The 21,631-nt window shown below is 38.1% G+C and overlaps 1 protein-coding gene across 3 annotated transcripts; it reads right to left on the reverse strand.

Annotated features, from left to right (window-relative positions):
- Positions 1–109: 109 nt before the first annotated feature.
- On the reverse strand, positions 110–20,610 carry LOC108111164 (lachesin). 3 transcript variants are annotated; one of them, XM_017220542.2, is made up of 10 exons: positions 20,406–20,610; positions 14,874–15,475; positions 11,069–11,175; positions 9,186–9,402; positions 8,134–8,292; positions 7,907–8,035; positions 2,599–2,749; positions 2,378–2,520; positions 546–677; positions 110–321 (listed from the first exon to the last, which is right to left on the reverse strand). In XM_017220542.2, the coding sequence occupies exons 2-10, from the start codon at positions 15,193–15,195 to the stop codon at positions 149–151; spliced, it is 1,533 nt and encodes a 510-aa protein (XP_017076031.2). In that variant the 5' UTR covers positions 15,196–15,475; positions 20,406–20,610; the 3' UTR covers positions 110–148. The 3 variants fall into 3 exon arrangements, with proteins under 3 accessions (XP_017076031.2, XP_017076025.2, XP_017076029.2); XM_017220536.2 differs by having other exon boundaries at positions 110–381; XM_017220540.2 differs by having other exon boundaries at positions 110–381; positions 20,574–20,609.
- Positions 20,611–21,631: the final 1,021 nt, after the last annotated feature.

The following is a 21,631-nucleotide window of genomic DNA, read 5'->3' on the forward strand; positions in this document are numbered from 1 at the left end:
GGAATATATATGGGGAAAGGGCGGATCGTAATTAGGGTCTGTTTCACTAGGGACTAGTACATATTATATATTTTATTTGCTAACTTTATGTGAAGCCTTACAGCCATACATAGTTGAAACAGCTAACTCTAAGCTTGATTTGCATTAACTAACATAGACTTAGGCTAGGGCTAGAACCAACCGCAGATCGGATTGTTAACAATAATGTCGAGCTGAGGACCAACAGCCACGCAATGGCCATTGAAGGATTGTGGCCTCCATTGGTTTCCGCATCGGCCTCGTTGGCATTGCCATTGGCCACGAGGGGATTCTGGGTCTTATCTAGGAAGGATTTTTGTTCAGATAAACCGATTTCATTCAAATTCGATTGATATCGCGTATCTGAATGGTTTGATTCATGGCCATGAAATGTTGGGCATGGAATGAAATAGAGAGCACAAATAGAAGCCGAAGAAGAGATCGTGTGAGTAGGGTAAGAGTGATTCGGTGATATAAGTAAGGGTGCTGGGGTATAGAAAGAATTTATATATGATATATCTACTCACTTTTATCCTGTGCATATATAGAACGCGTTGAGTCAGAGCCACCGTAGGCATAGTTGTTGTTGATCCCATTCTCTCCCCAATGCGAATCGGTGGAGTATATGCCCGACGAGGCAGTAGTCGGAGGATAGGATACTGAAATAAGCAAAAAAAGAGGATTATTTATGAATAATAGTTCTAACCAATCTCTGTTTTTGTTAACAACACAATCCAAATACCTAGTAAATCTTTTGACTCTTTAAAAATACCTACTTAATGACAGCCATAACAATAATAATAAGCTCCAATTGTTTACAATTGAGTCCTTTAAAAGGACAACTCTCAGTTCATTGTGGCCAGGCATTGTATTGTGTTTTCATTTACTTTGCATTTATTTGACACACCACATCGGTGCACAATGGCAAAAATAAATATGTTTCTATTTGTTGAAAATGTTTCTTGTTTTCATAAAATTTACATTTTTTCAATTTGGCATTTACAGCACGTTCGTTATATAGGTAGATACATTTTTTTATTGTTTCGATTTCCGTAATTTTGTACTTATTTAAATTTCTGACGCAGTCTCACTTTACTGATTTTTTCCCATCTCATTCTGTATAATTTTTGCAGTTGTCTCTGGCTGGGCATTTCATACGGCCTCAGTGGTTTATGCGAAATGCTAATTATTTTGTATTTTCATAATAATGTGTCAATATGCATATTTTTGCCCTCGCCGCGGGGGCGTCCCAGAAATTTGTCCATAATTAAAGCTCTTCGTTCGGTTTCGGCTGTCCCATTTCAATTTGTTGATATTAAAATTCGAATGTTGAAATTTATGCCTGGTCATTTTGGAAAACAAATGCCGCATTTTGGATATGCTAGCTCCGAAATATTTTAATATGGAATGTACCTTTGGGCGAGATGGCATTATGATGGGCATTTGCCAAAATTTCAAATTAATTAATATGTCAAATATATTCGCTTTTTGATATAATTTGTAAAATTGGAAAATATCTGAAACCATTCCTTTAAACAGACACTGCATAATTGCATCTCCCGTATTTGCTATTTTTACAGTCTTCAATCTGGGACTAGACTTTCAATCCACTGCCAAGAAATGGGCATAACAGTTTCCCTCCCAATCGATAACTTAAAAACGTAGCCAACCGTTGAATCCATCACGTAATTAAACTAAATACGTGATATTAACTTGCCAGCAATCTCAGAGCACATACACGCATATCAACTTTAAAGCCAAGTTCGCCATTGGCTCATATGAGACGCTCCTTCAGTGGAAACTTCTCCGCCTTCCAGTGTCGGGATAAGCCAGAGTCAGAGCAGCCTGCCCGAAAATTCCACACCTTGGTAGAGGGACGTGACTTGATTTTTCACTGGCTTGATTATGGCCAACCCCCTATCCCATTTTCGGGTGACTATTTCGGTTCGTTGGGGCCAAGTTCTACATGGCTCAAAAAGGAGGAGGCGGGAGGAGAGTGAGAGTGCTGCCTGCCTGGTTGCCTACAACTCGCAGACAGGCAATTAAGTCAGGCCACGGATGTGGTTGAGTTTTTTTCCTTGCTCTCCCGTTTCGTTTTGGCCTTTCATTTGGGCTTTGTCCCTGGCACGGACAAACATCTAAATGGCTTAGATTTGTCAATTCGTGTTAAGGCCAATGCGGTAGTTTTTCAATGCCTCGAGTCCTTTTATTGGACCCGCTGGACACGGAGAACTTAATTAGTTGGGATTGAACTGGCAATTCAAGAACTTTAAGAAAGAAAAGCATTCCGTCTTTCTAACCGAATCTAAGTTCTTAAATAACTAATTAAACGTAAAAGATTTTCTTGTTTTCAACTTACCGTACAATCGTATAATGCCATCCGTTTCACCTCGGGGATTTTTGGCCACACACTTGTAGATGCCATCATCGCCGCTGCTCACATTGATGATGGTCAACTTCATGTGGGTCTTATAAGCTGGCACTCCGATTGTGGCTTCAACTCTGTAACAGAAAACAAAATTCAAAAGTAAGAAAATTAACCTATATATATACGATATCGTATATAGTTTTGTCACTCACTTGTACTTGTGCGAATCGTGGATGATTGGTCCCTCGCCACGTGTCCAATAGTTCAGAGATGTGGGATGTGCCTCGGTGAAGCATTCGATGGTGACGTTGAAACCTTCTGGAGCACCAACCAATTGATGGGGTATAAGCAGCATTGGGGGAACTGAAATTGCGATGTAAAAATATTTCAATTTTATTTCCAAATCATAAAACTGCTCTCCAGCCATTTCTGTAATCAAAAAAGTTCAACTCAGCAAATTCATAAGCTCAACTTGCAAGTAAACTTGTGGTCAAGTTCTCTATAATTCATTTCAGTTACTTTGAAAGTTATTTCTTCTTCATTTTTTTTTATTGACAAACAAACAAAGTTGCAAGACCAAAAAAGATATATGTATATATATGAATATATATTTCATATATATATTTTTGCCTGCTGTTTTTAGGTTTATGCAAATGCTCTCTTTTAGTTTTGATTTAAGCAGGCATTTTCCTCTCAGACTGATTTTCATTTAAATTGCAAGTCAAGACGAGTCACCAAGAGAAAGTTCTTGAGCCTCGCAAACGAAAACGAAGAAAAAATCAACTATTTTCCTTTCAACGAAATCTTATGAATAGCATTATTCGGGATTTTTCTCATCTTGAGTCGGCTGCACCATCTTGCACTGCCTGCACCTTAGTAATTATGTGCGAGGACATCTATGGAAATGCAACCTTTGCCACCTCGAAAGACCAAACAAAAAAGAAATACCGCACACTTCAGGCGCATTTGGCGCACATTTTTAATTAAGATATTAAATGGGAAAATGTCGCATAGAGTGGGACTAATGAACACTCGAGCACTACGCTTTTCCCATAGTTATTGTCAGCATCCGGAGCGGCATCAGCATCAGGATCTTCATCATCATTAAGGGGCACAATGGATATATTCTTTGGGAGTTTTTCTGCCTTGTCATTTGTCTGCCTGCCTGTTTTACCTTTTGTTGATTTATGTCCACCAAGAGTTGGCAATTAAGCTGAAGGCTAACGAAAATGGGCAGGGAAAAAAGGATTGCTCCTCACCCTCCCCACCTGATGATGATGATGCTCCAATTGAATTTTTAATCAGCTTGGACACAAATTAGCGTTGGTCCTGGCTGGCTTTTCTGTATGCTTATGAAAAGTAACTCGTGGATCTTTTGTATTTTTGATGAGGTGCTCAGAGCCATCAGGGTTGGGTATAATCCTTTTAATCAAAATAAGCTTAAGTGTGACAAAGTGAGCAGCTTAATTAGCCTGTCAGCGAGCTGTTGGGTCAAGTGGGTTAGTGAAGTGCTCGGCACACCAATTATGACCAACAGCAGAGATACTAAATCCAATTTTCCATCTTTGCTTTTCAGATTTTCCAATCTAGCAATAATATTTTGATTGGCATATTCTTTAATATAAACATGAAGATTTTTGTTTGATTTTTCAGAACTTATGGAGGGAAAACACACATAGGAGACAGCCCGAACAATTTTAAAACAACTGTGACAGCTTGCATATGTCCTTTGGCAAGGATACACATACATTTACTACTACCAGGCACACACACTCATATACACGCATACGTTTATTTTTGTGGCGTGCGTTGCTTAGCAAGCAGGAAGCAACAAATTCAGTTTCTGTTTCCGGTTCCGAAGAGAGAACGGTTCTTTTGCGTACATATTTCTGACTGCATACTGATTTGTTGCCTTTGTGCAACCGAAATAGCAAACTTCGCCGGCACATGGGGCAACATATGCTGCAAACGACCCTTAACCTGTCCCAATCCAAAAGGAAACCGTCCATGGCAAAAGAAACCCGAAAAGAGCGAAACATTTTCCCTACTAATTTCGTATGCAGTACAGATATTCTATATTGATATAATTTTTGTTCATTTTTCCCTTTTCCCCAGACAAATTTTGAGCGGAGCTTAAGCGAAAGTCAAGCAGAAATCACCTTGAAGTTGTCGTTTCCTTTTATTTCCATTCATTTTAATTGCCCACACAAAAAGAAAAGGGCGGAACCAAGGACTCTGAAAAGCGCAGGAGTCGAGTGAATGCGCTGGCCATGGCATGGCAGGACAAACATTTGTCCCGGATAACAGCTTCTTCCACTCCCTTCGAGGCACTGATTTAAATTACAATTGAGTGGCGACAATATTGGCGAAAGGAAAGCCAGAAAGGCAGTAGAAGCAGGCGAGTCAAGCAGCTGTTAAGTGCCACAAGGACTCGCGTTGAGTCAACAATAATTTAGCCCGGTCCTTGTGATGGTAGGGTAAGGTGGCTTGGACATTGAGTGACATTCTTTTCTTTCCGCTCTCCCACTCCAACTTCAACTTCAGCTCCATAGAAAATAGCAAAGAAAATGGCAAAAAAGGTGAGCTGACTACGAGTGTAAACAACTTGAAAATTAGCCGTTAATGAAGCCTCGTTAAGGGGTTGCAAGATGGCCGAGAGAAGGAGAGAGAGAGAGGATTACTGTTCAAGTGCCACTATTGTCGAACAGTTGCGGACCATTGATTGCACTGCCAAGGGGGAAAAGTCCTGGAAAAATCCTGGGACAATATTTGTGGAATTAGTGTGGGTCGAAATGGGAATCATCTTCATGGCATTGACTTGATTGTCGCACTAGAAATTGCGTCTGGTATCCTTTCTTCTGGCTGAGCTGGGCAATCACCGATTGTAAAGGACTATCAGTGGATTGAATAGGGTTATTTTAGTGGGCGGGTTAAATTTAGTAATAATACAAGTTTTTAAACGTTTCTTTAAAGCAGGGGTGCTCAAAGCCTATGCTCTGAGTGCTCATCATAAATGCTCGCCCTATTTTTTCGTTTTCCTCTTTCTGCCTCATTCCGTCGCCAATATAAATTGTTTTTGTTTCTTCCTCGATCATCCTCGAACTCCTTGCTATTCCACTAACAGTTTTTTGGTTTTCCTCTTTTCGCATCAGTTCATCGCTAACTGTAATATACGGTGTGTTCGAAAGTAAGGTGACTCTTTGCTATTTCGCAATTAACAATTTTTCGATTATCAAACCTTTTGAACTTCTTTTCAAATTTCAAATTTTCAAATTTGATTATCTTCAGTTTGACAAGAAAAAGTCACATGGGGCCAACTGCTGAATATTGTGGTGTTGTTTTTGTGCCAAAAAATTCTTTGATCCATATTTTCGATAGCAAAAATCGCCGAGCTCGCAAAATAACTTATACCTCTCACAACCAAACAAAAAGGATGTTCCATTGAACTTGGTACAGATGTTAGGGAAGAGTGTACCAATATAACAAAACAAAAAAATCGATAATCGAAAAATTTGAAATTCGCGAAATTTGAAGAGTCACCTTACTTTTTGAACACACCTCGTATGTTGTTCTTGTTTTTTCGTGGATCATCTTCAAAAACTTGCACTGGAATTCATTCCTATTAACTTCTGTTTTCACTTTGGAGTTTAGTTCGCAATGGAGTATTTGGCGAGTCAAGAAAAAGAGTGATGAATTGTTTAGCGAAAAAAGTGGTTTTCTTTCTCACAGTGCACAGCTGAAAACCAACACAAAAGGGTCACTAAATATGTGCACACTTTCTTATATCTGTGTTAGTAAATGCCCTGCCGTAAGACGTTGAACTTAGAGGAATGTTACACTGTTTAAGTTATTGATAAAGATTCTCCTTTTGGAAAGCTGAATAAAGGTTTATCCATGACATATTGACATAATGATTAGTAACGTTTTAAAAAAATGTCATAATTTCTAACTACAATGGTAGATTTATTCAGGGAAGTTCGATTGGTGTTTTCGCGGAACTTTCATTTTTTTAAAGATTTTTAAAGCTTTAATTTTATATAAAAACAAATTTTATTGTGAAAAATTTGACAAAAAATAAACAAATTTTTGTGTTTTTCAACCAGCTGACCATTTGCCTACACAACAATTTCGCCGCTATTGCGTTTTAGCTACAACAATTCCATCTAGAGGTATCTGCACACACATCGAACAATTTCTCTTTTTATGGAGGACATCTGCAGCAATCAAGGTATTTTCCACTCTTCTGTTTGTATTTTTTCACAATTTTTCATTTACTTTCTTTTTGTGATTCCCTGGCGCAAGTGTAATTTGTATTGCACTTTTTGCTGGCCAGAGGTTAGCCACGGCCGACTGTTAACGGAAACTGGAACTGGTTTCGGCCCAGTTTGGTTTTAGTGCGGCGCCAAGGGAATTGGAACCACTGTTCGACGGAGGTTTGTTTGTTTGGTTACAGCAGCGAATGTCGGTGTACAAAACAAAAATAGATTTATGCTTGCGGCATTTTTAAGTGACAGCAAACGAGCAAATTTCTGTGACGACCACAACCACGGCAACGCCCACTGAAAGCCGCCAGCCCCGGGGCATGACAGGACTTGACAGCACATGTGATGTGTCTGTCGCCTGTAATAAATCTTAAAAAAGTGCACAACAGCAAACGCAGTGATTTGATTCGTTTCTTTTTTTCTACCATTTTTTATTTTGTTGAGCTGCAGCTGTATAAGCCACAAACTGCGGCAGCTACAAGTGTGTTTCCGATTGAAAAAAGTCGTTACCATGGGCCTCTTTGTGAGGATTTTCTAAAAGGACTTTGTAGTGAGATGTGAAGTGCGGATTAAGGACCAAGGAACTGGGTTCCAGTAGTATATGATTTAAAAATAAAATATTACAAAAATACTTTAGGATTTAACCAAAGGAATTCCGCAAAAAAAATTATAAAATTTGTCTAAAATATCCTAAAAATAAATCATGGATATCTTTTTTTTAATAATACCTACTTTCCCCTGAGTAAAATATGGAAAATGGGAAACAAAATGAGTTTCTGGCTCAATTTTTAAAATAATAATTTAAATTATTATTAAGTTATGAAACAAAGTTAAAAGTCTTACGTTCCACAGTAATTTCAATCGCTCTCTAACATCTCTTCCTGGGATCCCTGGATGTTCGACTTTAATCCTTTTCCGACAAATGGAAATATGAGCGGCAGCGAGTCAGAAAAAGGAAAAATATAGCTGACGATTTCATAAGCCAAACAAAGTTCCCAGAACGCACATAACAAAAAATAAATTGAAAACCAAAAAAATTGGAAAAAATAGAGAATTTGAATAGAAACAACATCGTTTGTATTTAGAATTTAGTCAACTTTCGCGGGGGGAACACGTTATCGAATAGTTAAAAAAAACTGTTAACGTGGCTATATGTATACAGTGAAAAGTGGAGTAAAAAGTGCTGACTTAAAGGGCCAGTCGGTCACTTGATCATTTTATTTTTGTGGGATGTGACAGTCTGATCTATGGTACTTACAGTCCACGCTGACTTTGATGCGCTTGGAAACCGTGGGAGGAACCCCATTGGAGGCGATGCACAGATAGGCGCCCATGTCCAGGCGGGAAATGCGAGTTATTTCCAGGGTGTCGCCCTCCCACTCATTCACTGCGAAAAAAAGACAGCAAAAAAAAAAAAAAAAGGGAGGAAAATGGAAAATGACAGGGGACAGTGCTAAATGATTGATGCAGTGCATCCGCACTTACCTATGTGATTCTTATTGATGGCTATGCGGGAGTTATCGTCCCGTTTCCATTTGATAATGGGTCTGGGACTGCCGCTGGCCCGACACCTCAGCGAAATGTTGGCACCCTCTCGGACAATTACATCGCTGGAGCTCAGCGAGTCATCGATGTTGGGGGGAACTGCAGTGAGTGAAAAATCAGTGGGAAAAATCAGTGGAATAATAATCTGCAATATCCGCTAAACTGTTGCACACCGATAATCCTCTTAAATAGATGCAGTCAGCGACCATTTAAAATTGAACTCTGCCCTCGTATTTATGCATGATAAATATTTGCCAACACAGGCAAACTCCTAGTTCTGGCATCAGGAAATTGCTTTTAATATGACCCGGCATTCGCGCACAGCAATTATTTTCCAATTTTCCATTATTCGTTCAAATAGAAAAGCATTTATTGGCTATGCTTCAGTTTTATATATTCCCATTAGTCAAAAAAAAGGTTTTCCCTTTTGGTCTAATATAATTATTGACACTCAACTGGCTTTCTATATTAAATTTGATTAGAAAAAACATTTGGTTTCTTCTCTTCTGAAATAATTTTTATATATAATTTTAAAGTTTCGTTAAATGCCTGATATTCGGTGTGCATATAATTTCGTTTCGTTTTTCTCACATTTTTTAATTAAAAGCACGCGCATTCGCTTCCCTTTTTCCACAAATATCGCATGCATTTTTAATAATTTGTTTGTTGTTTGCCCGGGCAGGGAAAATAATTTCGCCTGGGCAAAGGATTCACTGAACTGTGCTCCGTTCCGGAGTACTGGCCCTCGTCCTGATTCCAGGATTCGGCGGCTCTGGACGGCTCCACTTTGCTGCCGGCTTTCTCCAATTTTCGGTTTTTGTTTTTCGGCTTTCTGTTTTGTTTCTGGCCATGTTTGCACCCCGCTTTAAGGCACATAAATTATTTTTTAATTCGCCGCGTATTTGCACAGGATTTTCGAGGAGCCCTCCTAACATCCCTACCTTAAAATCCCCAGAGTACTCTGCCGTGATTAGATTCCACCATAAACCTACCCACAACGTTCAGGTAGCCAAACTGCGTTTTGGCCGTCACCGTATTGATCTGGCACATATATCGACCCCGGTCCTCCTCGTGCACGTTGTTTATATGCAAATACCACGTGCGGTGCCGGTCGTGCTTGTCGTGCGTGACACTAATGCGCGGATTTCGCGTGATCACGTGATTGTGAACGGTCAGGATGGCCGACTGCTCGAAGTGCATCCAGGCGACCTGAAAAGAGAAAGTGGATATACAAATTTTAATAAGTATAAAAAATATATACAAAATTTAATTTAATTTAATTAAGAAACCTAAGCCAAAGATTTATCATTTAGTGCTTTTGCTTATATTCGTAGATTAGGGTTAGGTGTTATATCTAATTTAGCTAGGCTAGTAAAAGCTCCAACCTGCAATCTTATTTTTGAATCATACCTTGTTACTATTTAGCGACCTTTCAACCACTGCTGGCACTTATAAAAAGGGAACTTTTTAATAACATCCTAACGTCCGTTTAGTTTTGTTAGTTCTGTCACTACCCACACACTCACAAGCTACGTAGAACACCCAGCAATTTCACAGCTCAGCATCAGCAGTCAAAATGGAGAAGAAGGCGGAAAAAAATGGTGGGAAAATGTGTGGCAGAGAGCGGAAGCGAGAAAATTGCATCATAGTGTCGCATATAAAAATAAACGCAACCGGTTACAAGTTCCAGGATGTTCAGAGGATCCTGTGTGTGTGTGTGTGACTGGGTGTGTGGTGATAGCTATGAATTACATGAAGCCAATATATGTAAGGGAAAGGAAAAGGAAGCCTTACTTACCGACGCCCAGCTACTTAAACATGCTATTCGACTAAAGCTAAACCGGGCTTCTCTTTCTCTCCACCTTGGCTAGGAATTTTCCAAGGGTTTTTTCCATTTACTTGCATGCACTGCACGTTTTGCTTTTCTTGTTGCTCTCATTTACACCTCAATTTGATTCTATTTCCTGCGTTCCGGTAGACTATTGGATGGGTTTTTCTTTGCGGAGTCAACTTGCTAACAAGGCCAGCGACGTTTGGCAGTGATGATGGCTACTTGAGCCCGGAATCTAGCACTTTCGAGTGTCCCCTAATGATGGCCAAAGTCAGTTGCGAGTAAGCTGCTTCCGCTTTTGGTTCCATCCATTCATTCATGGTAATGATCTGTTTAAGCCCTGCCAAAAGCAGTTTGACATTCCCCATTCCAGCTTCAATAGTGAATAGAGAATGGGTGATTTTGTGAGGAGAATGCAGAAAGCAGCCTAATGCAGTCAATGAAATTTAATTAGCCAGCTCATACCACATCGCGATGCCAGCTCATTTGCTATGCATGCCCAGTGTAATCTTTTAAGACATGGTTTTTATGCCAAGTAATCAAATCATTAGCACTCATTACAAGCTGCTTAATTAATAAATCATTTCACGTCCCCTCCCGTACAAAACCCCATTTATCCTCGGTCCTTTCGCTTTTCTTGCTCTGTTTGGATTTCTTTTTCTAGCCGCCCAAAGGGAAAACGGCTAATGATGCATAAAAACTAAGCGATTCGACGTCAGCACTTTTTAACGGGTTTTCACTGCGGTTTTTAAATGGAAAACGGTAAGATTTTATTTGTGATTTAGTTCAAGGGTTTAAAGTACTAGTTAATTCTGAATTTAAAGGATATTTTCTAGTATTTTGTTAATTAATGGGTAGCTGTTAAGAGGGTAGCTGTTAAGGGGGTACCCACACTTTTTTGATTAAAAATCACTTTTTATAATCTGATTTTAACCTTTGATTAAAGTTATAATAAATTAGGGTTTCTCCTACATTTTCTTAGTTTAAGTTTAAGCTTATAAATATTTAAAAATAATTTTAAAAGAATTTTTTACTTTTTCTCACCTTATATGATCCCAGATTCTTAACAGAGCAGCCGAGTTTAACATTACGTCCAGCAGGTACAGTTACATTTTCGATGTATTCAGTAAATTCGGGTTCTTCGACGACAACTGTCAGAGGATTAAAAATGAGTCAGTTAAACATTAATTTATTTTCATTAAGTGCATAAAATATTTATACAATTTTATTCCTATTTGACTTAGTTCTATGTCAATATGCCGCCCGTGAATTTGCATAATCAAATAAACCATAAAAATCAATTATGCGCGAAAAATTAATTGTAAAAATGTTTTCTGAATGCGTGCGGGAGGATGAGCCAGAAGTTTTGGTACGAAAAATGGCTTTCGGGGGTGCAAAATAATTATTTCATTGATTTTTGCGTTGACTCATTATTCCAGCTGCTGCTGTATATATGGGAATTTGCTGGCGGGCAAGCTGGCCCGACAACGAATGTATGTACAAATATAATTAAACACATGTTCGTACACAGACAAACACCCCTATAGTGAATTTCACTTAAATATTTGCTTCAAACATCAACAAGTTAAACTCTTTTTTTGTCGCTGTCGCTGTCGCTGCAGCAGCTGCCGCTGCATTCATTAAACTTTTAATGACCATAAAATTTTGTGTGGAAATGCATTTAAATTGTGCCATGAAAGCAACTGTGAAAATTCCTAACAGCATTTCCTTTATTATTCAGACAAATATTGATACTCCACAGGCGACATTAGGGTGGGGGGATGAATGCGTTGGAGACTTGGCTTTATTCATTTAGCTGCTAATTTAGTTGAGCTAAGCAAATATTTAATATAGAAATTCAATTTTTGTTTGCTTTGAGCTTGATAGCCTAACGAAATAGCTTTGGCAATTCAATTAAACTGTTTGAGTTGCAATTATTTAATCGCATTCCTGAAAAGGCAACAATTATGCATAACAAATCACGCAGTTTTAATGAAGCCCAAAATGCAGCTTAGATGGATGGTCAAAGAGTTTTCACTAGGCAGGGAGGCTAAGTGAATTCTGTATGTTCTTCGCTTATAATTTCAAAACAGATTTGCTCTTCTTTCTTTCAAAACTTAAAGGTGTTGATTGCAGGCGAAAATATATGGAAATTAATGTATACTTTTTGATATAATCAAAGGGAATTAAGCCTTTTGACTTTATGCCTGATTTATTAGAATTTTTCTACCTCTATATCGTTTGATCTCTCTGAATCAAAGTAACATTGCAAAAGTCCAAATTTTAATTAGAATTTAGGATTTTGCAATTTATATTTGAACCTAGAAATGGTTTTCAACTATTGCTTTAGCTTAATTAGCTATTTATGAGGGTCGGTGTGCCTGCCAGTCATACAGTATATACATTTTAAACTGAAACTCAAATAGCAGCAGACGCACACATATAGAGTTACACATTTGCCGAGCTGAAATGTGCACAAGTCAATAGAAATTTGTTGACTCCACGAGGCCATGGGCGATGGAAACAATATGCCAACCACTCTGCCTTTTCGACCACGCCCTGCCCTGTCAATCCCATTATGAAACAATAACACAGGAGTTGCATAAATTGGCCAAAGTTGATATCTGTTTTTTATGTTGCAGAGAAAATGTTATTGAATAGTTTTGATGGGAAGAACTCGAAATGAGGTTTAGTGAAACAAATATTTGTAAAAACCTAGAATAATATTTAACTTAAGTCAGTTCAAATAATAAATATCCGCAAAAGCATCCTATAAACTAATCAAGCATAAGTAAGATAGTTAATGTGAAAGAAAAAATCTTTCAGCACTCTTCCATTAAATTTGTTTAATAAATTAACATTAAAAGTTAATATCAAGATATATTGATCTCCTGACTCACTAAGATTGACAAAAAACTAAGAGCAAAGGGCAAAAACTATGACCCCTTGTTGCAAGTCTAGCGTGCAACGTTTACGCAATGGCATTGGCAACGGGCGAAAATGGTCTGCATAATCATGGGATTTCATCCAGCTGCAATTTTCGCGCCAGAGCGCGTGTCTGCATATAAATTTTGTTGAGGTCTCAGCCGTCCGCCAACGCCCACACGACCACGCCCTTTAAACAGAAACAACAAACAATCAAATGAAAAGTCTGATAGAGATAACAGGTTTTCAGGAGAAGTTATAAACTTGACTTATCAAGAGGAAGGAATTTTCCTTCTAAAGTACTAACTAAAGACCTAAGTCTAACTTATGTTTTCTAAACCTATTTACCATATTTCTCAATGCTTTTATACCTTATAAGGTATATATAAGCATTGCAGCATTTAAGTTTAGATCTCATAAACAGAACCAAGGAAGATGCTACTTTAAGTTCTTTTGTTCTATGGCAAGAAACTATCACATTTACCAGAACTAATAGTGCATAAGAAATCAGAATTATCTGCACAGAAAAGCTCAAAATTATATTCATAAATAACTTTTCATTTTCTTTTTGCAACAATGCAGCCATGCATATATCGACGTTGATGTCATGAATGCCTTCGACTTAATATTCAACACTTAATTGAAGTTGATATTGCATTTTTGCCAGCATAGTTAAGGTGCTCGACTCATGAATAAATTCGCAGCTCGCAATGCATAAACACGATGGCTATGATATTGGCCATCGGCAGTTGAGACGGTGACGGTGAAGGATGGTGAATCAGTGGAATGATGATGATGTCGCCATGGATGGGTTTAAGGATGCGAATGGGGATGATGCGGTGGATGTCGCCTGTTGCGACATAAATTGCGCTGCCTGAATGAATTTTGCGCGCAGTTAAACGGCATTATTGCTGTTGTTGGCCCGCTGTTTCCCCTCCTGTTTTTGTTGCCGCTGCCACTGCTGCACCTGAGAACAATGACAGCCGGCATTCACTGGAGTTGAGTGGCAAATCGGTGTTGGGTTGGAGGCGTGTTAACCCCGCGGCTCTGTCACCATCCCGGATTTATTTTTTCACGTCACGTGGCTCACAACAGCACACTCGAAACTATTTCCTATTATATGAAATCGCTCTTGAAGCGGATGACATTGTAGAATTTGTGGTGAAGTTTTGCTTTTATGCTATGGGAAAAATAGAATTCTGCACTTGGGAAAATTCTTAAAAGTTGGTGTTTTAGGACCACATTTCTGTTTAAAACTAAAAGTCGGACTATTATTAGTATTTTAGTTGTTTTTTGGGAAAGAAAATTAGTTTCGATTTTAAAAATAAAATACATGCTAACCGTGTATTAGTGATATCTTCTTTTTGTGCACGAAGTGGATATCTATGAAGTGCTACCCATGGCGGCTCTTCTGCCCTGATGGCTTTCCATTTTGGCATAAAGCCCTGTATCACCTTTGCCCTTGGGCACCCTATCCCTTCAATCCGTGGGTATTTGTCCCCTTTTCCCCTTATTTGTTTGTGCAAATATGATTGGCTGCGGGGGCGAGTGGCTGCCTACGTGGTATCAGAGTGTTATTGATGGCATCAGGCAGCGGGAGTCGGAGAGCAGCCAAAAGGCAATCGCGGATAAAGATAAAGTGCGATTGCAGTGTTTACACTGCCCTACAAAATTGCCAGCCAAGGGATATTTGCATGGTGTTTGTGGGGGGAATGTTGGTAAGCAGCAGGAGTTCTATGGTTATTGGCCAATAAAAGTAAGTAATTTATTGTTTAAAGTTACTTCTTTGATATATTTAAGTTAAATTCAGTGAATAAAAATACTTATTATGGGAAATCAGTTAACTATTTTTACATCCCTGGTTTCACAGTGTATTATTACTTAAGTTTAATATTCATTTAGATATGTCATGCCAGATACTCACTGTTTAAATTCGAGGTCGGCACATTGGCCCCACCTCCGGCCACAATCACGCCATTGCTCCCGACCACCGTGCTTCCGGTTCCGCTGCCAGCCACGGGTCCTCCTCCTACTCCCGCTCCTCCTGTTCCTGGTCCACCAAAGTTTGGAACCACTCCAACCGTCACTGTCTTGGTGCCGGACGGATGTTTGCCCTGGGCAATACCGACGCTCCCCCCGACGCCACCGTTTAGAATCTGCGGCAAGATGATCTTGTTGGTGGAGTCCCCCGCTGTTGCCGCGAGCACTAGGAGGGCCCCAATTAGATGCCAGGACGGGGGCAACATCAACTTGCCGTTGCGGTCGACTCAGCCACAGCCAGGAGCCCCAATGATGGCCTCGTCTCCTGGCCAAAGTGCATCCTCTCGGATCTACTGGCTCAGTTTTTTACCACCTCGCTGATGCTCTCGATTTTGTTTTTTGAACGCCACGGGGCTTGTTTGTGTTTTTGCTTTTGTTCTCAGTTTTTCACACGGTTTTGTTTTCGCAGTTTTTGGCTCGTGGCAATTACCAAATTTTAGTTCTTTTTTGTCGGATTATTCTCCTTAGGCATTTTGTTAATATGTACTGTATTTAAGAGAAGCCAATCTTGTAAAATCAGTTTATCAAAGTCTAGTGAAATTGCAGAGGTTTGAAAATGATCCACAAGACCTATAATATTATTTATATTGCAAATCCAAATATTATAAGAAAAAATCTTCTTCTTAGCTTAATATAATTTTTTACCGAAATTATAAAGTAAAGTATAAAGAATGATGACAGACAATAGGAAATAGTAAATAAAATAGCAATTCTAAAGGTCTGTTGATGTAGAAACTTACTTTGTCAGAAAACTATCAATACAAATCCTTTAAAATCTTAAGGTTTTTGATTAGCTCTCTTTAATTTTAAATCTAAATCTTTTCCAGTGATACATTTTTCCATTTTCCAAAACCAAAACGAATGCAAAAAAAAAGAAACTGCCTAAATTCTCGAGTTTTCCATTTGACTTTAGCACCCATAAATTTGCTTTCAATGCACTGGATTCCCACTTTCCCGTTCCCTTTCCCGTTCCGGTTCCCGTTCCTGTTCCCTGCCCAATTGTTTGCTGTCTAGTAACTTTCAACGCATGCACACAGATGCCATGCAGATTTGCTTGGGAATTCAATAAAGTTTGGCAAAATATTATGCCATAGAGCCGCATGCTAGCTGCCACGCCTCCATGCTCTACCTCCTTGCGTAGGCGTTTCGCACGTGTTGCAGCAAAGTTTAAGCCACCAAAAAAAAGAAGGGGAAAAGGGACAAACCAAAAAGTCATAAAGATTTGCCTCAGTAGCAGCAACTTGAGCGCCCTCTGGCGGCCAGTTGATATACATTCCAATTTTCCAAGGTTTATCTGTGAAGCAAAAATTAAAAGTCCGGCCAGGCCTAAGCGGAATTCATAAGGCAAAACATTTTTTATCTTATGAAAGTAAAGGCACCGCAGTCTGAGAACTTTTTGGAGATGTCGGAAATAAAAAGTTTTCTTACCACATGTGCAGACAGTCTAGTTTATGCCAATTAATTTAAATGCTCTTTTCATTTGTTGTTTATCTTAAGTTTGGCTTTCTTGCCATGCTTACTCTCTTTTTGCTGAGTTTATTTTATACTTTTGCAACTTGATTTTTGTCAGTTCTTGTTATATTTTAAGTTTTTCCAACAGAAATTTGTTTGGTAAACTGGGATAGGCATACAGTGCCTGTCGTTTTTAACTACTTAAAGTTACTTCATATATTAAATGGCTTATGATTTTCATTTTGCTTCTTCCTTTTGGAAAACTAATATCTATCATTCTGATAAAAAAATATAAAATATTATTATTTTTGTAATAAAAGTCGAAAGATGATTTTATCTTTATTTTACATAAGATAGTAAGTATTTATTAATATAACTTCTAACTAAGCGAAACTCAAGTTTTCATTTAAACCCATAAATATTTATCTTTATAGTTATGTCACGCACATTCCCATACCCTGTTTCGTTGCTATTTCTTGGCCATCAAAACTTTCTCTTGAAAAATTTGTATTTTTTATGGCTTTTAAGCGTGTCGCCTTCAGCTTTTTGTGGGTTCCACACGCAGCTTGGCAAACACTTGCACAGACACACAGAGAGAGAGACAAAACTTTTTCCCTTATGACTCGCTTATGAAATTAAGCAATTTTTGCCGCCCTGCCTCCTCTCCCCATGCCACCATACCCCACTCACACATGATGAAGCTTTTTTGGTATGGACCAAAACAGATTTGCCATCAAACAACAAGAACAAGAAGTCCAACAAATTTTATGCACTTTTTTATGAGTTTCCCAAAGTGTTTGTAATTAAATTAATAAATTGTTTGGGGTAGGAACTTGTTCCGTATGTGTTTTCTCTTTTTTTTCCTTTCTTTTTATGCTGGCAAATTAAATTTTAATGAGGCTATTTAGTGTTTTGTTTGGCTTTGGCTTGTTCTGTTTTTCAATGATAACTTTTGCCAAAACAAATTGGTTTATAATGGTTCTAAGCTTTTAAAGGCTTAATTGAATGTCATGTTGTTTATGCAGTGTTTAGATGCTAGCTAATTAATTTACAATCAGTATTTGTTTTTAGTTTCTAGTAAGGCTGGTCATCGTACAGAAGAGATCTTAACCATTATAGGGAATTCCTTTGTAGCAACTGCTAAAATTATTTAAAAGGTATTGTGTAAACAATAATAAGCCTTGACAGGTGTGGTGTCCTCTGAGCAAATCATCAACCATAGGAAAATGGTCCTTGCCCTCAGGCGATTTTTCCTAAGCTGCACTTAATGCTTGACAGCTTTTAGCTTCCGCATCTCCATAGTAATTGAGGGGGGAAAAGTGTGTAGGAAAAGGTAACCGGGAAAGGGAAGTTAAGTATACCTGTGGCGGCCAAACGTGTACATTAAAAATTCCTCCAAATAAGAAACTTAGTTATGGTAACTTTCTGTCTTGTATTTTTGTTTAAAAATGTTTAAAAATCTTAGATTTTTAATCAATCCCTAATGAAAAACATAATAAATATGAGGAAATCTCTAATAGAAGTTATTATTTAAATATAAATATTAATATTAAAATAAATTCTTTAAACATTATTGTAGAACAGCTATGAATATTAACTAAAGTTAAACTACGCTCAATCGTCCTTGTAAAGAAATATTTTTCGTCTAATTTATTATTAAGTTTTATTTACTGAGCTACATTTATATTTAGTTTAGTTAGTTTTTCCCTCTAAAGTTACTCCCTTAAATCTGCACAAAAAGTCCCTTTCAACTTGGCAATATATGAATAAACGCATCAATAAATTTTCACTTTTGATCAAAGCTCTGTCACACATAATATCCATATTTTCGTCATCATCATCATCGACAGCATCATAGTTTTGCCATTTTGTTTGCCATCCTCTGAACAAATTGTAAAGTTGCAGGAGCAAACGACAAACCAAATTCAAGCAAACAAAACGAAAACAAAGCTGAAAACTCGAAAAAGAATTTAAAAAGAGTTGGAAATAAATAAAGAGGCATAAGCCTTCCCACTGCTGACAAAAAGTTCTCAAACAGCTGACATCCATGGGTTTCCCATCATTTTCCTGCTCTCTCTCTCTGTGTTTACGTGTCTTACTCGCACTGCATCTGCTCCATATTGCCATTGATCTGCAATGATGCTTGAATGCAAAACAACTCGTTCTACAGTGGGACTAAGTGCAGTTAAATACGCACTAGATACTGATTATAGTTTATCATAAGATCTTGAAGATCTTTATGATGAAAATACTAGTAGACTTTTCTTTTCTGTGTGTACAAAATTATAAAAATTGAGCTGCTTATTTAGTATTATAGTCTTCAGAACGCATTATTAAGTAACAATTAAAAAAGATTCATTAAATTCGTATATTTTTAAAAATTTCTCATCTCTTTTCTGATAAAAATTCTCAACACAAAAGTAGCAATATAGTTTAAAAATCTTCACTATTTGGTTTTAAAAATATAGAAAACAAAATGGTTATTTGACTCTAAGGTTGAAATTTTCTTCTTTATATAAATATAATCCTATTTTAAAGAAACACAACCTTCAGTATCCAGCTTAACACTAGCTTCACTGTAGCCTCACGCGTCAACTATCTCTATCTCCTACCCCATTACGTATGCAAGTTCCCAGCAGCTGGCAGACGGGTCCTGGCCCTTTTCCCCAACATACCCTGATTCGCCCTGGCTGCAGTGGGTTAATGTATTTTTAAGCTAAATTCTTTGTTTATATTTGTCTTGCTGTTTTCGGTTGTGTTTGTGTGTCGTGCGTTGCGTTCCGTTGCGTTGCGTTGGCTTGCGTTACGTTGCAGTGGCAACGCTAACAACAACAGCAACTGCCTGTCCCTTATCAATCGCTACAAAATTCCCCTTCAACTACTCTTTTTTTTGTTGCCATCTGTCCCAAAGTGAACTCCAGTGGATTCATTTATTCGCTTATAAGTTTGTTTGGGAATTTTTCAGAGATTCAACCAGAGTGGCGTTGTGTTTGCCGGTTTTGCCGGTTTTGGGATTTCCAGGACTTGAAGGGCCCTGGAGTTAGTCTCTCGCTGTTTGTTTACTTTTTGCTGGCATGAAATGTGCATTAGCAGAGTTAACTGTTAATTGTTTACCCATTTCGAGTGCCTGACAAGTGACATGTGAGTGTGTGGTCTGAATCGTAGCTGTGGTTAACTTTAAAATGCTTTTCACTTATTTCAGTGTCTGCTTGAATAACTGATACTAAGATAATGCGTAGAACTTAATCGATTTTTCGGTGAATAGGGAATTGAGAGTAAAGCTATTTTAGTTTTGTGATGATCACGGAAAATACTGTAATATATTTCTAAATTCAGTTTCTTTAACTTTCATTTGGGTTTAAGCCAACTTAAGTAACCAGTATAGTATGGTGTCTTTATTGTATACTTGTAGTTATTTCGGTTCTTAACTTCCGATCAAGCCGTCTACGTTTTTTAGAATGCTCTTCTTTTTTTTCGTTTTCGCATTCCAGGGATGGAAGATGCTCTCGATACTTTTACAAACCAGGGATAGCACACATAATACATAACCAGGGCTACACAAATAACATAATATAAATAACTTAAAACTACGTTGGCCATGTTTATACTAAGAGTAGTTGCTTAGTTCTTATTACCACACCAGGAACGTACTGTATTTAAAAAGTGATCTGCTGTTTTAATTTTGAATCGACGCTATTACCTACCTATATTCAATTTGCAACTCATGCCAGGTGAAATTCCTATTTTAAAATTACTAATAAATAACGTACGATATCTTTGTTCTCGCAACCTATACTTTCGGTTTATAGTTTCTCGTTATTTAATGTAGATCTGTTTGTTATTTTAATAAATCAACCCCAAACTTCATAATTTGTTATTTGTTCTAAACAAATATTTACTTAAAAATACGAAAGAAGTGTAAAGATTTCTTATTTTGTGAATCATTAAACTCTAAAACTCTTACAATACAATTACAATTTTACAAGAAAGACAACCGCGCAGTTTGTGCCATCTTTCACCACAGCAAAATCAAAAAACACGATCACATAAAGTCAGTTGCTTGCTCATTATTTCATCGATCACATGACACTTCAGTACGACTTTCCCTTTAGCCGAGGGATCATTCACTCACGTTTTCAGAGTTACTGGTAATAAAACGCGTCCGCTTCGTGCAGAATCCGTAGCGAAACTGATTTGCCGACGACACTTAATGCTCGCACAGAGCCGGGCTCTGGCTTTTTCCCACCAACACCAACAGCAATAGCAACAACCACAACAACAAGAAAAGAAAATCCAACGAATGAAAAGCGCTGTTACGTATACGCGGAGTTGGACGAGTGATAACAGGCCAGGACGAACCGACGGAAACGACAGGGCGAGAGCCGAAAAGGAGCTTCGGTTTAAGCCAACCAAAGGACGCAGGATGCTGTCCATTGGTAGTTGTTGCTGGTTTCTGGTCGCTGCTGGCTGATGGCAATGCCCGGTATCCTTGTTGTGTTCGTGGGGCTTGTAGTTTTGCGTGCAACCGCAACCGCAACCACAACAACAGACCGCAAAACACGCGACAAAAATGTTAACAGAGTTGCCGCCTCCCAACCATCATACCATGCCCCCAAAATGTACGCCGCACAATGTTCGAGTTGCAAGCCAATTTCGCTGTCGAACCATTTGGCTCGCTGGCTGCCCGGCTTGAACCCTTTTAATAATAATAATCGAATTAAGCCAAAATGAAAACAAAATCAAAACACATGGAGTTCCCTATCCCGCAACACATGGAGTTGTTTGGTTTGTTGGCTGAACATTGCTATTTCGAGGCAGTGCTTTTAATTAGACAAGTTAATTAAATTTATTTGCATTTTATTCGAAGTCCTTGTGTGTATTTTTGGATGAAAAAGTGCAATTAATTTGAGATATTCAATTTGCAAGCTTTGCTTATTCGATTTCCGCTGACGCAGCTTCATCTAATTGAGGGTGATAATTGCGTTTTATGGCTGACTAAGTTACCAAAGCTGGCCAATCAATAGAAAGTTTATTGAGATTGCTTTAGTAAGATTGCTTATGTGGAAGTAATATTTAAGATACTTTAAAGAATATGGCTAGACTCGAATGATGATGCTTATTTAATCTACCTAAAGATTAAAACTTTATCTTGATAACTTTTTTTTCAAAATAAAACGCGAAAGCTTTTGG

This window comes from Drosophila eugracilis, unplaced genomic scaffold (genome assembly GCF_018153835.1).
Source record: "Drosophila eugracilis isolate 14026-0451.02 unplaced genomic scaffold, ASM1815383v1 contig_353, whole genome shotgun sequence".
Classification (NCBI taxonomy): Eukaryota; Metazoa; Arthropoda; class Insecta; order Diptera; family Drosophilidae; genus Drosophila; species Drosophila eugracilis.